General features: G+C 49.5%; 2 protein-coding genes across 3 annotated transcripts in view; both read left to right on the forward strand.

Annotated features, from left to right (window-relative positions):
• UBASH3A (ubiquitin associated and SH3 domain containing A) overlaps positions 1–22,742 on the forward strand; it is a 57,178-nt gene extending 34,436 nt beyond the window's left edge. Inside the window, exons 5-9 of one of the 2 annotated variants that reach the window (XM_073617641.1) lie at positions 1,890–1,982; positions 2,471–2,606; positions 17,233–17,348; positions 17,670–17,779; positions 21,157–22,742. In XM_073617641.1, coding sequence (XP_073473742.1) covers positions 1,890–1,982; positions 2,471–2,606; positions 17,233–17,348; positions 17,670–17,779; positions 21,157–21,282 — 581 coding nt within the window. In that variant the 3' untranslated portion in view covers positions 21,283–22,742. Of the gene's footprint in view, positions 1–1,889; positions 1,983–2,470; positions 2,607–17,232; positions 17,354–17,669; positions 17,780–21,156 lie in introns of those variants that run through there. The other variant, XM_073617642.1, reaches the window with a different exon arrangement.
• LOC141129552 (myoferlin-like) overlaps positions 1–24,041 on the forward strand; it is a 644,669-nt gene that overhangs the window by 187,387 nt on the left and 433,241 nt on the right. The gene's annotated exons all lie outside the window — the stretch shown is intronic.

Raw genomic sequence — 24,041 nt, forward strand, 5'->3', positions numbered from 1 at the left:
CGGGTCGTCTGGCTGGGTAGCAGGCTCCGGGTCGTCTGGCTGGGCAGCAGGCTCCGGGTCGTCTGGCTGGGTAGAAAGCTCCGGGTCGTCTGGCTGGGTAGCAGGCTCCGGGTCGTCTGGCTGGGCAGCAGGCTCCGGGTCATCTGGCTGGGCAGCAGGCTCCGGGTCGTCTGGATGGGCAGCAGGCTCCGGGTCGTCTGGCTGGGCAGCAGGCTCCGGGTCATCTGGCTGGGCAGCAGGCTCCAGATCATCTGGCTGGGCAGCAGGCTCCAGGTCAACTGGCTGGGTAGCAGGCTCCGGGTCATCTGGCTGGGCAGCGAGCACCATATCAGCAGGCTGGGTAACGGGCACTGGCCCAACAAGCTGGGTAATGGGCACCAGCCCAGTAAGCTGGGCAACGGCACCGGTTCAGCAAGCTGGGTGACGGGCACCAACTCAGCAAGTTGGATGACGGATACTGGCTCATCAGGCCGGGTGACAGACACCGGTTCAGCAGGCTGGGTAGCGGGCACCGGCCCCACAGGCTGGGCAATGGGTACCGGCCCCATAAGCTAAGTAACGGGCTGTAGCGGGACTCCACGGGCTGGGTAACGGGCACCGGCTCCACAGGAGGGGTAATGGGCACCGGCCCAGCAGGTTGGGATACGGGCACGGAACTTCAGGCTGGGAAACGGGTACCGGAACTTCAGGCTGGGAAACGGGCACCGGAACTTCAGGCTGGGCAATGGGCACTGGAACTTCAGGCTGGAATATGGCAGGATTGTATGGGTTGGAAAAAACTTAAGTTTTTTTCTTTGGCTTAACCATTGAAGTTCTGTAGGTGACTGCACACAGGTTCAGGTCAGGGCGCAAGGAAGATACCAAGGCAAGTGTGTGAGTGTTTGCCGAGTATAAATACATATCTCCTGCAATCAAGCTCAGGTGACGCCTGATCACAGGAGATAATGTCGGCCCCACACTGCCGGGAAACACCCGCTGGTGGATGCCAGTACTGCGGCCCCAGGAACATGTTATGAATGAACGGAGTTCTAGGCCCATGTCCTATTAATGAATGGAGTCGTAGGTCCATGTCCTATCAATAAACGTAATCTTAGGTCCATGTCCTATCAATGAACGGAGTCCTAGGTCCATGTCCTATGAATGACCGGAGTCCTAGGCCTATGTCCTATGAATGAACGGAGTCCTAGGTCCATGTCCTATGAATGACCGGAGTCCTAGGCCTATGTCCTATGAATGAACGGAGTCCTAGGTCCATGTCCTATGAATGAACGGAGTCCTAGGTCTATGTCCTTGTCAGAAACCATGAATCAGACAGAAGTACAGTTAACTCACACTTGTTTAAAAAAAAAGTAAATAGAATAAACGTAGTCAAAACATAGCCAAAGTTCGGTAACCGGAACGGATAGTCAGACAAGCCAGAAAGTCAGGGATCAGTGTAGTGGAACAGCAAGCAGGATCTGGAGCCAGTAGGAATGTCAGCCAGGCAAGTCTTTAATAGGAACGCAGGAGATAGACTCTGTGATGTTGACCAAGGCAAAGGAAGAGATCGTCTGGGCTGGAAGTCTTAAGTAGGTAGGACTGATGAGCAGGATATCATCAACAGGTGAGTCACTGTGGAGAGATAGGAGCTGGCAATTAGCCAACAGCTGAGAGGTCAGCTCAGAGAAGGAAGGGCTGAGCCCAGCCCTGACAGTCCTATGGATGAATGGAGTCCTAGGTCCATGTCCTATGGATGAATGGAGTCCTAGGTCCATGTCCTATGAATGAATGGTGTCCTAGGTCGATGTACTATGAATAAATGAAGTCCTACATATATATGTCCTATGAATGAATGGAGTCCTACGTCAATATCCTATCAATGAATGGAGTCATTATAATGTCTTTTGCAGGTGAGGCTCTCCATGAATCTCTGGTGAAATGCTCTGCCATGTTCTCTTCTCCAGCATTATGCTGCATTCAAACTGCACAGCAGATAGTGGAAGGTAAGTGAACCCTTCATTAGGAAGAGAAACCTAAAATGTTTACCAATGTATCAAAATTATCTCCAATATGGAAGTATATGGACGGACCTTATTAATAGGAGTGATGTGTCTGGTCATAGGATGGGGTGATGGGTCTGATCATAGAATGGGGTGATGTCTGACCATAGGATGGGGTGATGGGTCTGATCATAGAATGGGGTGATGTCTAAACATAGGATGGGGTGATGGGTCTGACCATAGGATGGGGTGATGGGTCTGACCATAGGATATGGTGGTGTCTGATCATATGATGGGGTGATGGGTTTGATCATAGAATGGGGTGATGGGTCTGATCATAGGATGGGGTCATGTCTGATCATATGATGGGGTCATGTCTGATCACAGGATGGGGAAATGGGTCTGATCATAGAATGGGGTGATGGGTCTGATCATAGGATGGGGTGATGTCTGATCAGATGAAGGTAACCAGGTAAAGCTTTGTATTGTAGGAATGACACTGCAGCATCAGGTGAAGATCTGTGTGGATCAACGTCTCTGTGATTGGATACAGAGTTCAGATCGTCCACATTTTATGGATAAAGAGGATCTGGAGCGAGGCGGGTACAATGTGGATGTGGATTATAGGTGAGAACATACATAGATTATCACCAGTCATTACCGTGTCTTATGTGATGGATGAGTCTCCGTGCGTATTCCCGGGTCAGTGTATAGACTGTGCATATATCTCCTGACCAATGTCTGGAATTCCAAAAAATGCCTCAAAATTCCAATGGGGTGCCAAATATCAGCCTAATATGTGAGCATCCCGCAGTATTCTAGGCAGGATTGGAGGCGTATCTGCCAGTGTGAGGACATCGGTAACCCTGTCTATTGTCTGTGCATGTCTGTATCTGTACATATGTATGGGCAAATCCTCTGGTGTACGGGTACAATAATGTGGAATCTGGTGTACGGGTACAATAATGTGGAATCTGGTGTACGGGTACATTAATGTGGGCTGTGTGCAGCAATGAATTACGCAGAGCCCCTCTGACGCTTTCCCATGTCCCCACACACACTCCTCTTCTCTATATTACATTTTGGAGAGACACTGCTCAGGCGGCACCCTCTCCACCAGTCCAACGTACCTCTGCCACCTTACTCCCAGTGACAGAATAGGGTCCTGCTGAGCACGGACCTCATGCATGCACTTACTTAACTCTTTTCTCTCTCCTGTACCATGCGGCCAAGCCATGGGTCTCTGTAATGTGGGCTTGGCCTGGTTACTCTGGGAGACTGACCGCTGGGGAGGGAGCCAGATCACTGACCCCCTCGCTACAGGAGGACCTGCCACCTACACCAGGTACCACGCTTCATGCCCTGATGCACTATTTATGGATTACCCATAGCAACTGCATTACTCCTCCTTTTTGTCTTGCCGAGTAGACCTTCCGTAGCGGCTTTGCTTCATACCCTACATGTGCTGTACTGACCCTTGTTCTTTCATATGCCAACATCCACCTTTTAGATGACTTCAGACCAGGCTTAGAACGGTTGATGTAACTTTACTGAACATTTTGCGGCACAGTCTAACCAGAACATTACAGTGCAACATCCTCTATCTAGACTGCCCAGGTGTATCTCAACAAGGTAGTAGTCCAATGGTGGCATCCTCCAAGGCTTGGTAGCTCTCTGGGCTCCTGGGGTCTTCCGTCAGACTGCTGTGCTTAGCGGACCCCCTTGACGCTTCATGAGAGCTACAACATCTCGAGGAACAGGATGAGTGATTACTAACGCATTTCAGCCTATCAGGGCCTCTCTCATAGCCCTTATGCATTAGTGTTGGCTCTGTTTGAAATGTGTACTCCTTGGACAAAAAAAAGATAAATTGTATTCATCCTCACCTAATTGCCAACTTTATCTACATGAAAGGACTCTTGTGTTGCGGGGTGGAGACCACAAGTCAGGCACGGTGAGCGGAAACAGAGAGCTCTTGCTGGCCCTGATTGCATGATTAGGTTGCAGCTCCTCTATCTTGACTGTGAAACAGGATAAATGAGATCTGGAAAGAATGACCCCAAACCCACCCTTCCCCCACTTTTTATGCCACAGGGTCGATAGGAGGGGTCCAAAAAAGCCCGGAAACAGTGTGCAGAACATTAAACCTTCCCCAGCCTGGGCCGGCCACTTCCTAATTAACAAACTGTAGGCAACATGCCTACAAATTAGCCAAAGACATATGTATCCCGACCTGGCAACCAATTAAGGTGAATTCAAACCTACATGGTGCGAATAACTCCCAACTCATGTAAATCTCGGCATAACCGCTTATACTTAGAGAGGAGAAAGGAATCGCCAACATAGGATAATCTCCAGGAACTATTGTTAGTAAAGTATAGCATGCAATTTGCCAAAACTAATGTCTGAAAAAACAAATAATGAGGGTAAGTAGATGAAGCCGTATCTAGAGGGTGAGTAGATAAAGCCGTATCTAGAGGGTGAGTAGATAAAGCCGTATCTAGAGGGTGAGTAGATGAAGCCGTATCTAGAGGGTAAGTAGATAAAGCCGTATCTGGAGGGCAAGTAGAAGAAGCAGTATCTGGAGGGTAAGTAGATGAAGCCGTATCTAGATGGTAAGTAGATGAAGTCGTATCTAGAAGGTAAGTAGATGAAGCCGTATCTAGAAGGTAAGTAGAGGAAGCCATATATGGAGGGTAAGTAGATGAAGCCATATCTAGAGGGTGAGTAGATGAAGCAATATCTGGAGGCTAAGTAGATGAAGCCATATCTAGAGGGTAAGTAGATGAGGCCATATCTGGAGGGTAAGTAGATAAAGCCGTAGCTAGAAGTTAGCAGATGAAGCCATATCTGGAGGGTAAGTAGATAAAGCCATATCTAGAAGTTAGCAGATGAAACCATATCTGGAGGGTAAGTAGATAAAGCCATATCTGGAGGGCAAGCAGAAGAAGCAGTATCTGGAGGGTAAGTAGATGAAGCAGTATCTGGAGGGTAAGTAGATGAAGCCGTATCTAGAAGGTAAGTAGATGAAGCCGTATCTAGAAGGTAAGTAGATGAAGCAATATCTGGAGGGTAAGTAGATGAAGCCATATCTAGAGGGTAAGTAGATGAGGCCATATCTGGAGGGTAAGTAGATAAAGCCGTATCTAGAAAGTAAGCACATGAAGCCATATCTGGAAGGTAAATAGATGAGGCCATATCTGGAGGGTAAGTAGATAAAGCCGTATCTAGAAGCCAAGTTGCTGAAACCGTATCTAGAAGGTAAGTAGATAAAGCCGTATCTAGAAGGTAAGTAGATGAAGCATGCAGCACCAGTAACATATCAGCTGGATGATATGAGAGTCCAGCGTAGATCGCTTCTTAATTCAGGGTTGACGTGCATTCTGTGCACAAAGCTCATCACCCTCATCCCCAAGATAGACATGCATTTAATTTATCCTCCGACTTATAGCATTTGTGTTAGTAAAAGCATGTGGCTTATTCAAAACAAACCATGGAATGTTAGCACTGTGGATGAGCAAGTAAGGAATTCCGCCGGATAATTGCTGCAGAGTGTGCTGGGCCGGATAATTGCTGCAGAGTGTGCTGGGCCGGATAATTGCTGCAGAGTGTGCCGGGCCGGATAATTGCTGCAGAGTGTGCTGGGCCGGATAATTGCTGCAGAGTGTGCTGGGCCGGATAGCATGTAGATTCAGCTTCAATTACGGCACTTAGTGTTCTCCTAAACAAAGGTTGACATCTATTCTTAATGTATGTAAAGCGCTTCGCTGTGATTGGCAGTAGCATTATTAATCTGCATATAGATCGTGTTCCAACATGCTTACTTTCTACATCAGCAGATATAACACAAGATGGAAAGCTCAGTACCTTATCACCCCCTCACAGTTCAGCCTTCTACCTCAGGTTCATCAATCTACAGTCCCGGCTTATCATCCCACGGTTTGCAATCGCATACCATGCGCTATACGCTGGACTGCCAATGTTGATAGGACATGGTGGGCATGTACAGTCACTGCAGCCAGACATGATGACATCACTAAGTCACCCACCTATTCCGCAGGCTTCGTCAGGACATCTGGTGTACGGGTTCATTAATGTGGCATCTTATTAGCAGATTTTCTGTTATTGAAGTTATTAATGGACCTGATAACAATCATGTTAAAGATTTAAGCATTGCCCCACCTTGGGTGATTAGAGGAGCCTGGGGCAGTCAGAGGAGCTCCTTACCATGGATGTACCTAACATGTGGAGATGATCCTTCCCACTACTACAGAGAAGAGTGAAGGATCAAAGTGTGGTGTTGTATCACCTCTCCAGGGTGACACTGTCTCCATGCAAGTAAAGTTTGGGGGACATCCTTGATTGCTACACAGTGGCAGACACTGTGACCGCCTATACCCCTGCAGGGGAAAGAAAAATCTGGTGAGTGCAAGCATTGTCAGAGCATGAAGACAAGGCACTACTTAAAGAACCAGCACCTGGATAAGAAGTTTTCCTACAGATATTTGATCCTCAGAGATTGAACACCTCAAAACACTCCAAAAACAACTTTTTTCTCACAAACTGAACTTTTCCTAACCAATTAATACTGGTTACAGCACATCAGTCACTATTTATGATGGATAATTTGCACAATTTTGTATGAATTTGTATGATTTAGCACTGGTCACTTTATTGATTTGCACTATGCACCTTTCTTGAATAATTGAAGCACCTAATGTTGCAGTTTCACCTTTAATAGTAAGAATCCAGCTGTCACTGTCACTCCTATCATCTCTCCAGAGTGTGGCGCTGTCACTGTCACTCCTATCATCTCTCCAGAGTGTGGCGCTGTCACTGTCACTCCTATCATCTCTCCAGAGTGTGGCGCTGTCACTGTCACTCCTATCATCTCTCCAGAGTGTGGCGCTGTCACTGTCACTCCTATCATCTCTCCAGAGTGTGGCGCTGTCACTCCTATCATCTCTCCAGAGTGTGGTGCTGTCACTGTCACTCCTATCATCTCTCCAGAGTGTGGTGCTGTCACTGTCACTCCTATCATCTCTCCAGAGTGTGGCGCTGTCACTGTCACTCCTATCATCTCTCCAGAGTGTGGTGCTGTCACTGTTACTCCTATCATCTCTCCAGAGTGTGGCGCTGTCACTGTCACTCCTATCATCTCTCCAGAGTGTGGTGCTGTCACTGTCACTCCTATCATCTCTCCAGAGTGTGGCACTGTCACTCCTATCATCTCTCCAGAGTGTGGCGCTGTCACTCCTATCATCTCTCCAGAGTGTGGCACTGTCACTGTCACTCCTATCATCTCCCCAGAGTGTGGCGCTGTCACTGTCAGTCGTATCATCTCTCCAGAGTGTGGCGCTGTCACTGTCACTCCTATCATCTCTCCAGAGTGTGGCGCTGTCACTGTCACTCCTATCATCTCTCCAGAGTGTGGCGCTGTCACTGTCACTCCTATCATCTCTCCAGAGTGTGGCGCTGTCACTGTCACTCCTATCATCTCTCCAGAGTGTGGCGCTGTCACTGTCACTCCTATCATCTCTCCAGAGTGTGGCGCTGTCACTGTCACTCCTATCATCTCTCCAGAGTGTGGCGCTGTCACTGTCAGTCGTATCATCTCTCCAGAGTGTGGCGCTGTCACTGTCACTCCTATCATCTCTCCAGAGTGTGGCGCTGTCACTGTCACTCCTATCATCTCTCCAGAGTGTGGCGCTGTCACTGTCACTCCTATCATCTCTCCAGAGTGTGGCGCTGTCACTCCTATCATCTCTCCAGAGTGTGGCGCTGTCACTGTCAGTCGTATCATCTCTCCAGAGGGTGGCGCTGTTACTGTCAGTCATACCACCTCTTCAGACTGCGGCGCTGTCACTGTCAGTCGTATCATCTCTCCAGAGGATGGTGCTGTCACTGTCCGTCTTACCACCTCTCCAGAGTGTGGCGCTGTCACTGTTACTCCTATCATCTCTCCAGAGTGTGGCGCCATCACTGTGAGTCTTACCACCTTTCCAGAGGGTGGCGCTGTCACTGTCACTCCTATCATCTCTCCAGAGTATGGCGCTGTCACTGTCAGTCGTATCATCTCTCCAGAGGGTGGCGCTGTCACTGTCAGTCATACCACCTCTCCAGAGTGTGGCGCTGTCAATGTCAGGGCTGGGCTCAGCCCTTCCTTCTTAAAGCTGGCCACTCAGGAGCCTGCAATAAGCCAACAGCTATCTCTCCACAGTGACTCACCTGTTGATGATATCCTGCTCATCAGTCCTGCTTACTTAAGCCGTCCAGTCCAGATGATCTCTGCCTTCGCCTTGGTCACATCTCTAGAGACGCTCTCCCGTGTTCCTGTTGAAGACTTGTTTGGCTGACATTCCTTCTGGCTCAAGATCCTGCTTGCTGTTATACTACGTTCCTCTCTAGCTCCCTGACGTTTTGGCTTGTCTGACTATCCATTCTGGTTTTGACCACGTTTACTGTTTACCTTTTTTTATTATTAAACACGTGTGAATCCTCCGGATCGTATTCTGGCTATGGTTCACACCAGTCTCACTTCTCATTTGGGTGACAAAATTCTTGCTGCTCAGGTCCATGCTCCTCCTGAGAAACCTTGTGACCGCTGCTTTGTTCCCGAGAGTCCCCATATTGCCGTGCTGCAGACTTACCATTCTCCCAAGACAGCTGGCCACCCTGGGAAAAGTCAACTCGTTTGGGTCATTTCCCAACAATTATGGTGGCCTAGTCTAGGTGCTGATGTAGCTGCCTGTTCCGTGTGTGCTCAGAGTAAGACTCCACGACACCTTCCAGTGGGCCTCCTACAACCCATACCCAATGGAGAGAGGCCCTGGACCCACCTGTCTATGGATTTCATTGTGGAGTTACCCAACTCCCAGGGCAACACAGTTATCCTTATGGTGGTTGACCAGTTCTCGAAAATGTCCCAATGTATTCCACTTAAGAAGTTGCCTACTTCTAAGGAACTGGCTTCCATTTTTGCTCGGGAGATGTTTTGTTTACATGGGCTACCCAAGGTGATTGTCTCGGACAGGGGTAGTCAGTTTTTGTCCCGGTCCTGGCGAGCCTTTTGTGCACAGTTGGGAATTCAGCTTGCTTTCTCCTCTGCGTATCACCCACAGTCTAATGGGGCCGGAGAAGGAGCCAATCAGTCCTTGGAGCAATTCTTACGTTGCTTTATTTCTGACCATCATAACAACTGGTCAGACCACTTACTGTGGGTGGAGTTTGCTCACAATAGTGCCTTGAATTCTGCTTACTGATTGTCCCCGTTTATGGCGAATTATGGTTTCCAACCTTCCATGTTGCCTGACTCATTTTTTCCGCAGAGTATTCCGGCATTGGAACAGCATCTCCGTGGTCTTCATTCCATTTGGGCACAAGTTCAGGAGGCTTTGCAACATGCTAATGATAGGTACAGACTCCATGCTGACCGCAGACGCCTACCTGCGCCTTCCTAGAAGGTTGGGGACAGAGTCTGGCTGTTGTCTCGCAACCTCCGACTTAATGTTCCCTCACTGAAGTTCGCACCTCAGTTTGTTGGGCCTTTCTGTATTCTTCGCAGGATTAACCCAGTGGCTTACGCATTAGACCTTCCTTCTAATATGTGTATTTCAAATGTATTTCATGTCTCCTTATTAAAAGCTTTGGTCTGCAACCGCTTTACCACCTCGGTGCCACGTCCCCACCCTGTACAGGTTGAGAACAATGAGGAGTATGCAGTAAGGTCCCTTTACTCCATGGGCATATACAATGCCTGGTGCATTGGAAGGGGTATGGTCCAGAGGAACGCTCTTGTGTCTCATCCTCGGACGTACATGCCCCTGTCCTCCGTGATTTCCATAGACATTTTCCCCTCAAGCCTGGTGGTCCTACGAGGGGAGGGGTCATTGAGGAGGGGGTATTGTTAGAGCTGGGCTCAGCCCTTCCTTCTCTGAGTTGGCCATTCAGCTGTTGGCTAATTGCCAGCTCCCATCTTTCCAAAGTGACTCACCTGTTGATGATATCCTGCTCGTCAGTCCTACTTAAGCCGTCCAGTCCAGATGATCTCAGCCTTCGCCTTGGTCACATTTCTAGAGACGCTCTCCAGTGTTCCTGTTGAAGACTTGTTTGGCTGACATTCCTTCTATCTCCACATCCTGCTTGCTGTTCTACTACGCTCATCTCTGGCTCCCTGACGTTTTGGCTTGTCTGACTATCCATTCCGGTTCCTGAACTCTGGCTATGTTTTGACCACGTTTACTCTGCTTACTTTTTTTATTATTACTAAACAAGTGTGATTTACTGTACTTCTGTCTCAGTCTGATTCATGGTTTCTGACAGTCACTGTCAGTCGTATCATCTCTCCAGAGTGTGGCGCTGTCACTTTCTGTTGTATCATCTCTCCAGAGTGTGGCGCTGTCACTGTCAGTCATTTAACCTCTCCAGAGTGTGGCGCTGTCACTGTCAATCATACCACCTCTCCAGAGTGTGGCACTGTCACTGTCAATCATACCACCTCTCCAGAGTGTGGCACTGTCACTGTCAGTCGTATCACCTCTCCAGAGTGTGGCGCTGTCACTGTCAGTCGTATCACCTCTCCAGAGTGTGGCGCTGTCACTGTCAATCATATTGCCTCTCCAAGGTAGGGTGACCAGATGTCCCCGCTTTCCAGGGACAGTCCCTGGACTGAGGACACTGTCCCCAGATTGCAGGGGTGGCGCAAGGTGCAGGCCGATCCTGGGTTGGTGCTGAGGCAGAGGAGGGGGGGGGGGCGGTCCACCTCGGGTGCCACACACTGGGGGGGGGGGTGTTAGGTTTAATTTAAATTGCCGGGTCTCCTGCACAGGTGAGGCTGCATTCCTGGTTAGGCTGCATAGATGGGCACTGGTGAGGCTGCATAGATGGGCACAGCTGAGCCCTGCATTCTTTATGTAGCCCACTCCAGAGCCCTGCATTCTCTAGTAGCCCACTCCTGAGCCCTGCATTCTTTATGTAGCCCACTCCAGAGCCCTGCATTTTTTAAGTAGCCCATTCCTGAGCCCTGCATTCTTTATGTGGCCCACTCCTCAGCTCTGCATTCTTTATGTAGCCCACTCCTGAGCCCTGCCTTCTTTATGTAGCCCACTCCTGAGTCCTGCATTCTTTATGTAGCCCACTCCTGAGTCCTGCATTCTTTATGTAGCTCACTCCTGAGCCCTGCATTCTTTATGTAGCTTATTCCAGAGCCCTGCATTCTTTATGTAGCCCATTCCTGAGCCCTGCATTCTTTATGTAGCCCACTCTCAAGCCCTGCATTCTTTATGTAGCCCACTCCTCAGCCCTGCATTCTTTATGTTATGCATGCTGCACTGTTTTTTTCTTTGTCTTATCTTCATAACATTTAGTAGTCATATTTCAAAAAAATTGAAGAAGTTTCCTTTTTGATTATCTTTATTTATGGACAAATTGTGAGAAATAACGTGTATATATATCATAGAATCATTCCATGAACACATACCACATACACTAAATTATTTACCATTTCCCAATAAAATAAAAAAAATGGCCCCAGATTTAATTTTAAAAATTTGGTCAACTTACTCCAAGGGTCATTCTATAATTGCATCCCATCTTTTTTGGGGAAACGCTGGTCTATTTGCAGCTAAAGGTATTTTGGTTATGATATCCAACTATGGCTAATGTTTCCCAAATGTGGCCAAGTGAGTGAAATACCTCCATGTTATAAAGTCACATGCCCGTGTCACCTGTTACGGGTAATGACTTGGTGGCGTGAGCTAAATCTATCAACCACCCCCCTCTTCAGTATTGGGAACATAATATTCAGGGGGCGTTGGATGTAGACCTTCTCATTTACAGTTAGCACAAGGAAAGGACATTCAAGGGACAATTCAAGATAAGAATTTAATGCACAACTTGAACCTAGAGGGTGGGAATGGATGACAGTGATGGTCCCTTTCGATCTACCGGGGGTTAGGAATGGAGGGCAGTGATGGGCCCCTTGATGTCCCTGGGGGTGGGAATAAAGGGTAGTGATGGTCCCTTTTGATGTACCAGGGAGAAATGGAGGGCAGTGATGGGTCCCTTGATATCCCTGAGGTTGGGAATGGAGGGCAGTGATGAGTCCCTTGATATCCCTGGGGTTGGGAATGGAGGGCAGTGATGGGGCCCTTGATGTCCCTGGGGGGGTGGGAATGGAGGGCAGTGAGGGGGCCCTTGATGTCCCTGGGGGGGTGGGAATGGATGGCAGTGATGGTCTCTTTGATGTACCAGGGAGAAAATGGAGGGCAATGATGGGCCTCTTGATTTATGTAGGGGGTGGGAATGGAGGGTAATGATGGTCCTTTTTGATGTACCTGGGGGGGAAATGGAGAGCAGTAATGGGTCCCTTGAGTCACTTGGAGGGTGGGAATGGAGGGCAGTGCTGTGCCCCTTGATGGACATGAGGGGTGGGACTGAAGGGCCCCCTCATGCCGCGCACACCTAAACGGACTTTCCGGCAGACTAGGTTCGACAGTCTTCCCGACGGACTTTCGGCGGAGTTCTGATGGACAACGAATGGACATGCCCACACATCAACGGATCAAGTCTGTTCGAAAGTCTGTTCGTTTTGAACATGATGATGCAAGACGGGACTAAAAAAGGAAGTTCATTAGCCAGTAGCCAATAGCTGCCCTTGCGTCGTATTTGGTCCGTCGGACCAGCATACAAACGAACGGTTTTCCCAATAGAATTGAGTCCATCAGACAGATTTGAAACATGTTCTATTTCTTGGTCCGTCTGATTTTTTAAATGAAAAATGATCGGATTAGCCCACACACGATCGGAATGTCTGACGGACTAATTCCATCGGACCTAGTCTGCCGGAAAGTCCGGTCGTGTGTACGCGGCAATAAAATACTTAGAGGGAGAAACACTGGGCAGTCATGGTCTCTTGATATACCTGCAGGGTGGGTATGGAGGAACATAGGAAGATTCAGTCTTTGGGCCATAGATGGAGTACATAGATGGGGGGGGGGGGATATCACCACTGTCTACAATGAGAACTATAGGCATGGGACATCTGAGAGCCAATCAAAGTCCATGACTTCCAAGAATCTGCAAACATACTTTTCTGTAAAGCTACGAATCCTTTGTGCACAATGTAACAAATAGGAGATTACAATGTTTGTCTGGTTAGAATGCACTACATGGAATACTTGTTAGAAAAGATATTGTAGATCCGATCGAGTCATTGGTGATAAATGTAATAAGACGTTAATGATCTGCATATTATAATAATAGAGATAACATGAAATCCTCAGACTGGGAGGACACCTCCCTAAATAGCTGCATATTAATCAGAGGAATGGAGATATTCCGGATTAGTCCACCGCATGACACATAGCGGTGTGACCATAAAATGACAAACAATGTCACCAGAAGTCTCCATTCCCCAAAATGTACCCCAAAACAGGTTTGTTAGGAAGCCACAACTGGAGAAAAGTGTAATGTACCCAAACATTGACTACAGGAACCATTACACCTCATGGCCTTCATATCATAGACATCTCCTAAAAACTCTCCATAAGGAAGACTCCATATTTACATTGTATCCAGTCTATAAACCAGAGGCTCTGGGTGGATGGATGGACAGTTGGATAAATGGTTCTATATTTATGATAAATGGTTCTATATTTAGGATGTATCTGGTTTATAAACCAGAGGCTATGGATGGACAGTTGGATAGATGTTCTATATTTAGGTTGTATCTGGTCTATAAACCAGAGGCTCTGGATGGACAGTTGGCTAAATGGTTCTATATTTAGGATGTATCCGGTCTATAAACCAGAGGCTCTGGATGGACAGTTGGATAAATGGTTCTATATTTAGGATGTATCTGGTCCATAAACCAGAGGCTCTGAATGGACAGTTGGATAAATGGTTCTATATTTAGGATGTATCCGGTCTATAAACCAGAGGCTCTGGATGGACAGTTGAATAAATGGCTCTATATTTAGGATGTATCCGGTATATAAACCAGAGGCTCTGGATGGAAAGTTGGATAAATAGTTCTATATTTAGGATGTATCCGGTCTATAAACCAGAGGCTCTGGATGGACAGTTGGCTAAATGGTTCTATATTTAGGATGTATCCGGTCTATAAACCAGAGGCTCTGGATGGACAGTTGGATAAATGGTTCTATATTTAGGATTTATTAGTCTATAAACCAGAGGTTCTCGAAGGACAGTTGGATAAATGGGTCTATATTTAGGATGTATCCGGTCTATAAACCAGAGGCTCTCGATGGACAGTTGGATAAATGGTTCTATATGAAGGATGTATCCAGTCTATAAACCAGAGGTTCTGGATAGACAGTTGGATAAATGGTTCTATATTTAGGATTTATCTGATCTGTAAACCAGAGGCTCTGGATGGACAGTTGGATAAATGGTTCCATATTTAGGATGTATCCAGTCTATAAACCAGATTGCTCATTGATGAAGGTGGGGAGGGTAGGCTCATTGATGGGGAGGGTAGGGAAAGTTTATTAATGGAGGTGGGGGGGGCTCATTGGTGGAGGTGGAGGGAAGGCTCATTGGTGGAGGTGGAGGGAGGGCTCATTGGGGGAGGTGGGGAGGGAAGGATCATTGATGGAGGTGAGGAGGGAAGGCTCATTGGTGGAGGTGGGGAGGTAAAGCTCATTGATGGAGGTGGGGGGAGCTCATTGATGGGGGGGCTTATTGATGGAGGTGGGGAGGGAAGGCTCATTGATGGAGGTGATGGAAGGCTCATTGATGGAGGTGATGGAAGGCTCATTGATGGAGGTGATGGAAGGCTCATTGATGGAGGTGATGGAAGGCTCATTGCTGGAGGTGGGGAGGGAAGGCTCATTGCTGGAGGTGGGGAGGGAAGGCTCATTGCTGGAGGTGGGGAGGGAAGGCTCGTTGTTGGAGGTGAGGAGGGAAGGCTCATTGATGGAGGTGGGGAGGGAAGGCTCATTGATGGAGGTGGGGGGGAAGGCTCATTGATGGAGGTGGGGAGGGAAGGCTCATTAATGGAGGTGAGGAGGGAAGGCTCATTGTTGGAGGTGAGGAGGGAAGGATCATTGATGTAGGGGGTGGGAGCTCATTGATGAAGGTGGGGAGGTAAAGCTCATTGATGGAGGTAGGGGGAGGCTCATTGATGGAGGTGGGGAGGGAAGGCTCATTGGTGAAGATGGAGGAAGGTAAAGCTCATTGATGGAGGTGGGGGGAGCTCATTGATTGAGGTGGGGGGGCTCATTGATGTAGGTAGGGAGAGAAGGTTCATTGATGGAGGTGGGGGGCTCATTGATGAAGGTGGGGAGGGAAGGCTCATTGATGGAGGTGGGGAGGGAAGGCTCATTGATGGAGGTGGGGAGGGAAGGCTCATTGATGGAGGTGGGGAGGGAAGGCTCATTGATGAAGGTGGGGAGGGAAGGCTCATTGATGGAGGTGGGGAGGGAAGGTTAATTGATGGAGGTGGGGAGGGAAGGCTCATTGATGGAGGTGGGGAGGGAAGGCTCATTGCTGGAGGTGGGGAGGGAAGGCTCATTGATGGAGGTGGGGAGGGAAGGCTCACTGATGGAGGTGGAGAAGGAAGGCTCATTGATGTAGGGGTGGTGGCTCATCGATGGAGGTGGGGAGGGAAGGCTCATTGATGTAGGGGGGGTGCTCTTGATGGAGGTGGGGGAGGCTCATTGATGGAGTTGGGGGAAAGACACATTGATAGAGGTGGGGAGTGAAGGCTCATTGGTGAAGATGGAGAGAAGTAAAGCTCATTGATGGAGGTTGGGGGGGGGCCTTATTTATGGTGGTTGGGAGGGAAGGCTCATTGATAGAGGTTGGGGGCTTATTGATGGTGGTAGGGAGGGAAAGTTCATTGATGGAGGTGGGGGGAGGCTCATTGATAGTGGTTGGGAGGGTAGCCTCATTGATGGAAGTGGGGAGGGAAGGCTCATTGATGGAGGTGGGGGGAACTCATTGATGGAAGTGGGGAGGGAAGGATCGTTGATGGAGGTGGGGGGGCTCATTGATGGAGGTGGGGGGAGCTCATTGATGGAGATGGGGGAGGGAAGGCTCATTGGTGGAGATGGGGGAGGGAAGGCTCATTGGTGGAAGGGAAGGTTTATTGATGGAAGTGGGGAGGGAAGGATCGTTGATGGAGGTGGGGGGGCTCATTGATGGAGGTGGGGGGAGCTCATTGATGGAGATGGGGGAGGGAAGGCTCATTGGTGGAGATGGGGGAAGGAAGGCTCATTGATGTAGGGGTGGGGGCTCATTGATGGAGGTGGGGAGGGAAGGCTCATTGATGTAGGGGGGGGTGCTCTTGATGGAGGTGGGGGAGGCTCATTGATGGAGTTGGGGGAAAGACACATTGATAGAGGTGGGGAGTGAAGGCTCATTGGTGAAGATGGAGAGAAGTAAAGCTCATTGATGGAGGTGGGGGGGGGCTTATTTATGGTGGTTGGGAGAGAAGGCTCATTGATAGAGGTTGGGGGCTTATTGATGGTGGTAGGGAGGGAAAGTTCATTGATGGAGGTGGGGGGAGGCTCATTGATAGTGGTTGTAAGGGAAGGCTCATTGGTGGAAGGGAAGGCTCATTGATGGAGGTGGGGAGCATAGGCTCATTGATGGAAGTAGGGGGAGGTAAAGCTCACTGATGGAGGTGGGGAGGGAAGGCTCCTTGGTGGAGGTGGGGAGGTAAAGCTCATTGATGGAGGTGGGGGGGGGAAGGCTGGCACGTGTAGTCCAATCCAATAGAAGAGCCACTGGATCTCAGATTGCTGTAGTGTTGAATGCTGGTTGATAGAAAGGTGTCGGGACACACAGGGCATGGGGGCTGCGTAGTCGCAGACTGGTCAGGGTGCCCATGCTGTCCCGTGTCCACAGCCATAAGCACCTACAGTGGGCACGTGAGCATGAGAACTGGAGCAATGGAAGAAGGTGGCAAGGTCTGATGAATGATGTTTTCTTTTCCATCATGTGGGTCACTTACCTGGGGAAGAGATGCCACCAGGATGCAGCATGGGAAGAAGACAAGCTGGCAGAGGTAGTGTGATGCTTTGTCTAATGGAGTCCCTGATGCCTGGACAGGTCAGGGCTGTTTTGGTGATAAAAGGAGGACCTACTCAATATTAGCTGGGTGGTCATAATGTTATCGCTGACCGCTGTATGTTTTTCAGTACTTTTAACATTGCCGGACATTAAGGATTAAAAAAGCCTACAGGAAACTATTGGGGTCCTATAAATATGATCCTGTCATGTCTTACAGAACCTCTTCCCTCCCTGAGGAGCCACAGACCCCCATGGAATCAGCAATGCAATTCTTACAGTCCATCTATCGCCACACCGGAGGCACCGAGAATTCAGGAGACTCGGAAAAGAACAGCTGAGTAACCAATCCGATACATCATGTAGATCGCATAGTGGGGGGGGGGACATGTGACTAGCCCCAAACTATTTACATAAGTGCACACTATCTATCATGGTGAGCTCTCGGTGGCTCAGGGTCATATCTAGTTTAACATTTTCTGGGGTTTGTGCCCCCCAAGCATTCCTGGCCTGGTCATGTGACCTAAAGACTGCAGAAATGTTTAGCCTTTTCTCTGTATGGAGTCCCGTGTACCATCATATATTCTCCATAATAGGATGAGTGTTTGTATTGGATTTCATGTGTTTCTGAATGTTCCTCATCGTCTCATCACACAGAAGGTATCACCATTATTGTTGGGTCCAGTTCTTACCTGCTTCCTCTCAGCCGCATTATTCTGGGGTTCCCCCCACAGCAGGGAAAAGGCTCAGCTGGATGCAATATGAAGGTAAGTACTACCATCACTTTGACCCTTGAAATACCCACAGACATGAGCTGACCATTGTCTGATCCCCTATCTGATAGCTCGTTGGGTTTTTAGAGGGTATTGAAGTTGGAAAACCAGCTGTTGTGCCATAATAAGCCAATATCGGCTTTCTACACTATTTTCCGATCCCTTCCTTCTCTCTCCATTGTCCACACCCTGCTCTGACAACATCTGAGTCCCTGTATAATCTACCTTCTACATTGACCACACCCTGCTCCGAGCACTTCCTGCTTCTTACATGCTCTACCTCCTCCCTGCTCTGACCACTTACAGCTGCCTCCATATTCCACCCCCTCTATTCACCATACGCTGCCCTGACCATTTCCTACTCCCTTCATACACTCCAATCTCCATTGTCCACACACTGCTCTGACCCCTTCCTGCTCTCTATATACTTCACCTTCTTCATTGTTGACCACACCCTACTCCGAGCACTTCCTCTTTTTTCCATACTCTACCTCCTCCCTGCTCTGACCACCTACAGCTGCCTATATATTCCACCCCCTCCAGACCATTTCCTACTCCCTCCATACACTACACTTTCCATTGTCCACACACTGCTCTGACCCCTTCCAACTCGCTACATACTTCACCTCCTTCATTGTTGACCACACCCTGCTCTGACCACTTCTTGCTCCTTCTATACTCCTTCCCCCTCCTACGATCTCCCTTCATACACTATACTCTACAATGTCCACATCCATACCCCACCCCCTCAATTGACCACATCCTGCTCCAGCCTCTTTCTGCTTTCTCCATATTCCACCTCCTCTCTGGTCTGACCACTTCCGGCTCCTTCAATACTCCACCCCCTCCACTGACCACACACTGCTCTGCTCCTTCAGGTTTTTGCCATACATTACCCTCTTTATTGTCCATACTCTGCTCTGACCACTCCCTGTTTCCAGTTTACTCCACCCCCTCAATTGACTGCACCCTTTTTCGATCCCTTCCTGCCCCCTCTATTTTCCACACCCTGCTCCAGCCACTGCCAGCTGCCTCCATATTCCTTCCCTACCATTGACCACACGCTGCTCCAAACACTTCCAGCTCACTTCACAGTCCACCCACTCCATTGACCACACCCTGCTCCCTCCATACTGCACCCCTTTTTCTTGTCCACACCCTCTTCCAACCCTTTTCTGCTACCTCCATATTCCACCCCCTCTATTATCTACACCCTACTCTGACACCTTCATTCTATCTCCATACTCCACTTCCTCTATTGACCACAACCTGCTCTGACCCCTTCCTGCTCCCTCCATACATTACCATCGCTGTGTTGTCCACACCCTGCTCTGACCCCTTCCTGCTCCCTCCATTGTCCATACCCTGTTCTAACCCTTTCCTGCTCCCTCCATACTCTACTTCCTTTCTGCTTCAACCCCTTCCTGCTCCCTCCATTGTCCATACCCTGCTCTGACCACTTCTGACCCCCTTTATTCTCTACCCACTCCATTAACCATACCCTACTCTAACCCCTTCCATACTCCACTTCTTCCCTGCCCCCTACATTGTCTATACTCTGCCCTGACACCTTCCTGCTCCCTCAGTACTCCACCACCTCTATTGACCACACCCTGCTCGGACCCCTCCCTGTTGCCTCTATACACTACCTTCTCCATTGTCCACACCCTGCTTCAACCCCTTCCTGCTCCCTCCATACTCTACCTACTCCCTGCTCTGACCCCTTCCTACTCCTACTATGGTCCACACCCTGCTCTGACCATTTCCAGCTGCCTCCATATCTCACCCCCTCCATTGACCACACTCTTCTCTGATTCCTTTGGGCTCTCTCTATATTCCACCTCCTCCCTGCTTCGACCCCTTCCTACTCCCACTATGGTCCACACCCTGCTCTGACCATTTCCAGCTGCCTCCATATCTCACCCCCTCCATTGACCACACTCTTCTCTGATTCCTTTTGGCTCTCTCTATATTCCACCTCCTCCCTGCTTCGACCCCTTCCTACTCCCACTATGGTCCACACCCTGCTTTGACCACTTCCAGCTGCCTCCATATCCCACCCCCTCCAATGATCACACCCTGCTCTGATCCCTTTCGGCTCCCTCCATGCACTACCATCTCTATTGTCCACACCCTCTTCCAAGCCCTTCCTGCTCCCTCTATATTCCACCCCCTCCATATATAAACAAGGCCTGGGGAATGCCCAGGAAAAAATTCCAAGCCTACTTACCACCAGCTCGCAGACAACCAAATTAACCTGTCTAACAGTATGCGTTAAAAACAGGGGTTTAGTCCGCACGCATTTGCAAACGCATGCGTAAGCTACAGAGCCTCGTCACGGCACCCTGATATCTGTGGTCCTAACACTAAAATATGAGTGTCCCCACAGTGGAGGCACATGCATTCTGATGGATAAATGAGGGCAGGTGGACTGAAGGGCAGCCCATCCCTTCTTAAAGGTACAGGGCACACCAGACACCCAGCAAATAGCACAATGGCTGCAAAGGTGCTGGTGCGTTGCTGGACCAATACACACACACCAAGGTGATCTCAAAAAACACCCCCTCCATACCCTGCTCTGACCGCTTCTGGCTCTCATCATACTCCACCCCTTCCAGCAACTGCACCCTGCTCTGACCGACTCCTGTTCCCACCATACTCCACCCCCTCCATTGCCCACCCCCTTCTCCCCCTCAATACTCCACCTCCTTCATTGACCACACCCTGCTCTGACCCCTCCATTGTTCACACCCTGCTTAGACCCCCTCTTGCTCCCTCTATATTCCACCCCTCCATTGTTCTCCCCAAAACACCCCGCTCTTTTGTCTTCTTCCTCCATCCCCTCTTGTACCCATCCACCTTCTCACTCTTTCTCTATCCCCTCCATGCACTACTATGTTCAATGTCTAAATCCCTCCATTATCATTGCCCCCCCAAATTACTCCATCTGAGTTCTTCCCCTTTATACTCCTCCCCCTCTCCTCTCTTACCTCTTCATGCTCCACCCACTCTATAGCCACCATTCTGCTTACTTCACCTAATCCCCAACCCGCTCCTCTGCCATCCACTCCACCATTGTCTAGGCATTTTTTGGGTGTTTGAAATACTTGTAAGCACTTATAATGAATGTTCCCAAACTTTGTTCAGTTTGGTAGAAAGTTGGGAAACTAGTGTAAGGAAACTGTGAACAGCAACAGGATACCATGCTTTTGAGCACATTAAGAATTCTGTCAGTGTTTTCAAACTGCTGGGAGCCACATAAATATCCCCCAGCGTAGAAGACCCCCTGGCTAAGGTAACAGCTGGGACACATTCCCAGTGCCCCCTCCAATTCATAATTTAATCCACAGTAATGTATTTGTCATCCTCAGATCCCACCATTGGCTTCCTGCCTGTGTGAAAAGGTGTCGGAGGGAAGATGGGCCATGATGGAGCCTCTGCTGAAGAATTTCACTCACTCCTCCAGCCACCCTGTCCAATGGGATGACCTCCTCTGATCTACAGGATATCACGGGACATCACTTACCAATTGGACAACCTCTTCTGACATATAGGACATCACCATACAACCTGGACTGACCTACTTTCAACTATAGGATGTCACTATCCCATGGGACAATCTCCTCTGAACTATAGAATGTCACAGATCCATTTCTGTTTCTACTCCTCCAACCACCCTACCCAATGGGACAACCTCCTCTGACCTATAGGATATCACAGACCCATTTATATTCCTACTCCCCAGCCACCCCATCCTATGGGATAACCTCCTCTGACCTATAGGATGTCACTAACCAATGGGATAACCTCCTCTGACCTATAGGACATCACAGCCCCAGTTCTATTCCTACTCCTCAGCCACCTCATCCAATGGGATAAACTCCTCTGTGCCCTATAGGACATCACAGCCTCATTTCTATCCCCACTCCTCCGGCCACCCTGTTAAAAAGGACAACCTCCTCTGACCTATAGGATGTTACCATCCAATGGGACAACCTCCTCTGATGTATAGGACATCACAGCCCCAGTTCTATTCCTACCCCCCAGCCACCTCATCCAATGGGATAACCTCCTCTGACCTATAGGATGTTACCATCCAATGGGACAACCTCCTCTGATGTATAGGACATCACAGCCCCAGTTCTATTCCTACCCCCAGCCACCTCATCCAATGGGACAACCTCCTCTGACCTATAGGAGATCACAGACCCATTTCTATCCCCACTCCTCCAGCCACCCCAACCAATGGGACAAACTCCTCTGACCTATAGGACATCACAGACCCATTTCAATCCCCACTCCTCCAGCCACCCCATCCAATGGGACAAACTCCTCTGACCTATAGGATGTCACTCTGCAATGGGATAACCTCCTATGACCTATAGGACATCACAGCTCCATCTCCATTTTCCCACTCCTCCAGCCACCCCATCCAAATGGGACAACCTCCTCTCATTAATAGAATGCATACATCTAATGGGACGACCTCCTATGACCTAATAGGCTGTCACTATGCAATGGGACAGACCCCCCCACGACCATTCGTATAACACCAACCACTCGGATAACCTCCTCTGACCTATACGACATAACTGTCCCATTTCAATTCTAACAAATTGTGAGCACAGTGACTAAGTGGTTAGCACCTCTGCCTGACAGCACTGGGGTAATTGGTTCAGATTCCCACCATGGCACTACCTGCCTGGAGTTTGCATGTTCTCCCTGTGCCTGCGTGGGTTTCCTCCGGGTACTCCGGTTTCCTCCCACATTCCAAAGACCTGCTAGGAGGTAAATGGCTCCTCTCGGACCCCAGTATGTACATGTATAAATGTTAGGGACCCTAGATTGTAAGCTCCCTGGGAGCAGGGACTGATGTAAGTGTACAATATACAACGCCATAGAAGTATCTGTAATAAATAAACTCTTACATGTAAATAATAAAGTTGGATGATTGAAATGTTGTAGAACATAATGGTTGAGGAGAGCAATGCATGATGGGAACTCAGGAGAATGTCTGCGCTCTCTCTGTACACGAGGACAACCGCACTCTCTCTCTGTACACGAGGACAACCGCACTCTCGCTCTGTACACGAGGACAACCGCACTCTCGCTCTGTACACGAGGACAACCGCACTCTCTCTCTGTACACGAGGACAACCGCACTCTCTCTCTGTACACGAGGACAACCGCACTCTCTCTCTGTACACGAGGACAACCGCACTCTCTCTCTGTACACGAGGACAACCGCACTCTCTCTCTGTACATGAGGACAACCGCACTCTCTCTCTGTACACGAGGACAACCGCACTCTCTCTCTGTACACGAGGACAACCGCACTCTCTCTCTATACACGAGGACAACTGCACTCTCTCATCCAGCACTCCTCCATGGCGTATACACGCTTCCCCATCCAGCGCTCCTCCATGGCGTGTACATGCTTCCCTATCCAGCGCTCCTCCATGGCATGTACACGCTCCCCCATCCAACGCTCCTCCATGGCATGTACACGCTCCCCTATCCAGCGCTCCTCCATGGCATGTACACGCTCCCCTATCCAGCGCTCCTCCATGGCGTGTACACGCTTCCCCATCCAGCGCTCCTCCATGGCATGTACACGCTCCCCTATCCAGCGCTCCTCCATGGCATGTACACGCTCCCCCATCCAACGCTCCTCCATGGCATGTACACGCTCCCCTATCCAGCGCTCCTCCATGGCATGTACACGCTCCCCTATCCAGCGCTCCTCCATGGCGTGTACACGCTCCCCTATCCAGCGCTCCTCCATGGCGTGTACACGCTCCCCTATCCAGCGCTCCACCATGGCGTGTACACGCTCCCCCATCCAGCGCTCCTCCATGGCGTGTACACGCTCTCCTATCCAGCGCTCCACCATATCATGTACACGTTCCCCTATCCAGCGCTCCTCCATGGTGTGTACACGCTTCCCTATCCAGCGCTCCTCCATGGTGTGTACACGCTCCCCCATCTAGCACTCCTCCATGGTGTGTACACGCTCCCCTATCCAGCGCTCCACCATATCACTATCCAGCGCTCCTCCATGGCGCATACACACTCCCCTATCCAGCGCTCCTCCATGGAGTGTACACGCTCCCCCATCCAGCGCTCCTCCATGGTGTGTACACGCTCCCCTATTCAGCGCTCCTCCATGGCGTGTACACGCTCCCCTATCCAGCGCTCCTCCATGGCGTGTACACGCTCCCCCATCCAGCGCTCCTCCATATCACTATCCAGCGCT

This window comes from Aquarana catesbeiana, linkage group LG02 (genome assembly GCF_042186555.1).
Source record: "Aquarana catesbeiana isolate 2022-GZ linkage group LG02, ASM4218655v1, whole genome shotgun sequence".
Lineage (NCBI taxonomy): Eukaryota > Metazoa > Chordata > Amphibia > Anura > Ranidae > Aquarana > Aquarana catesbeiana.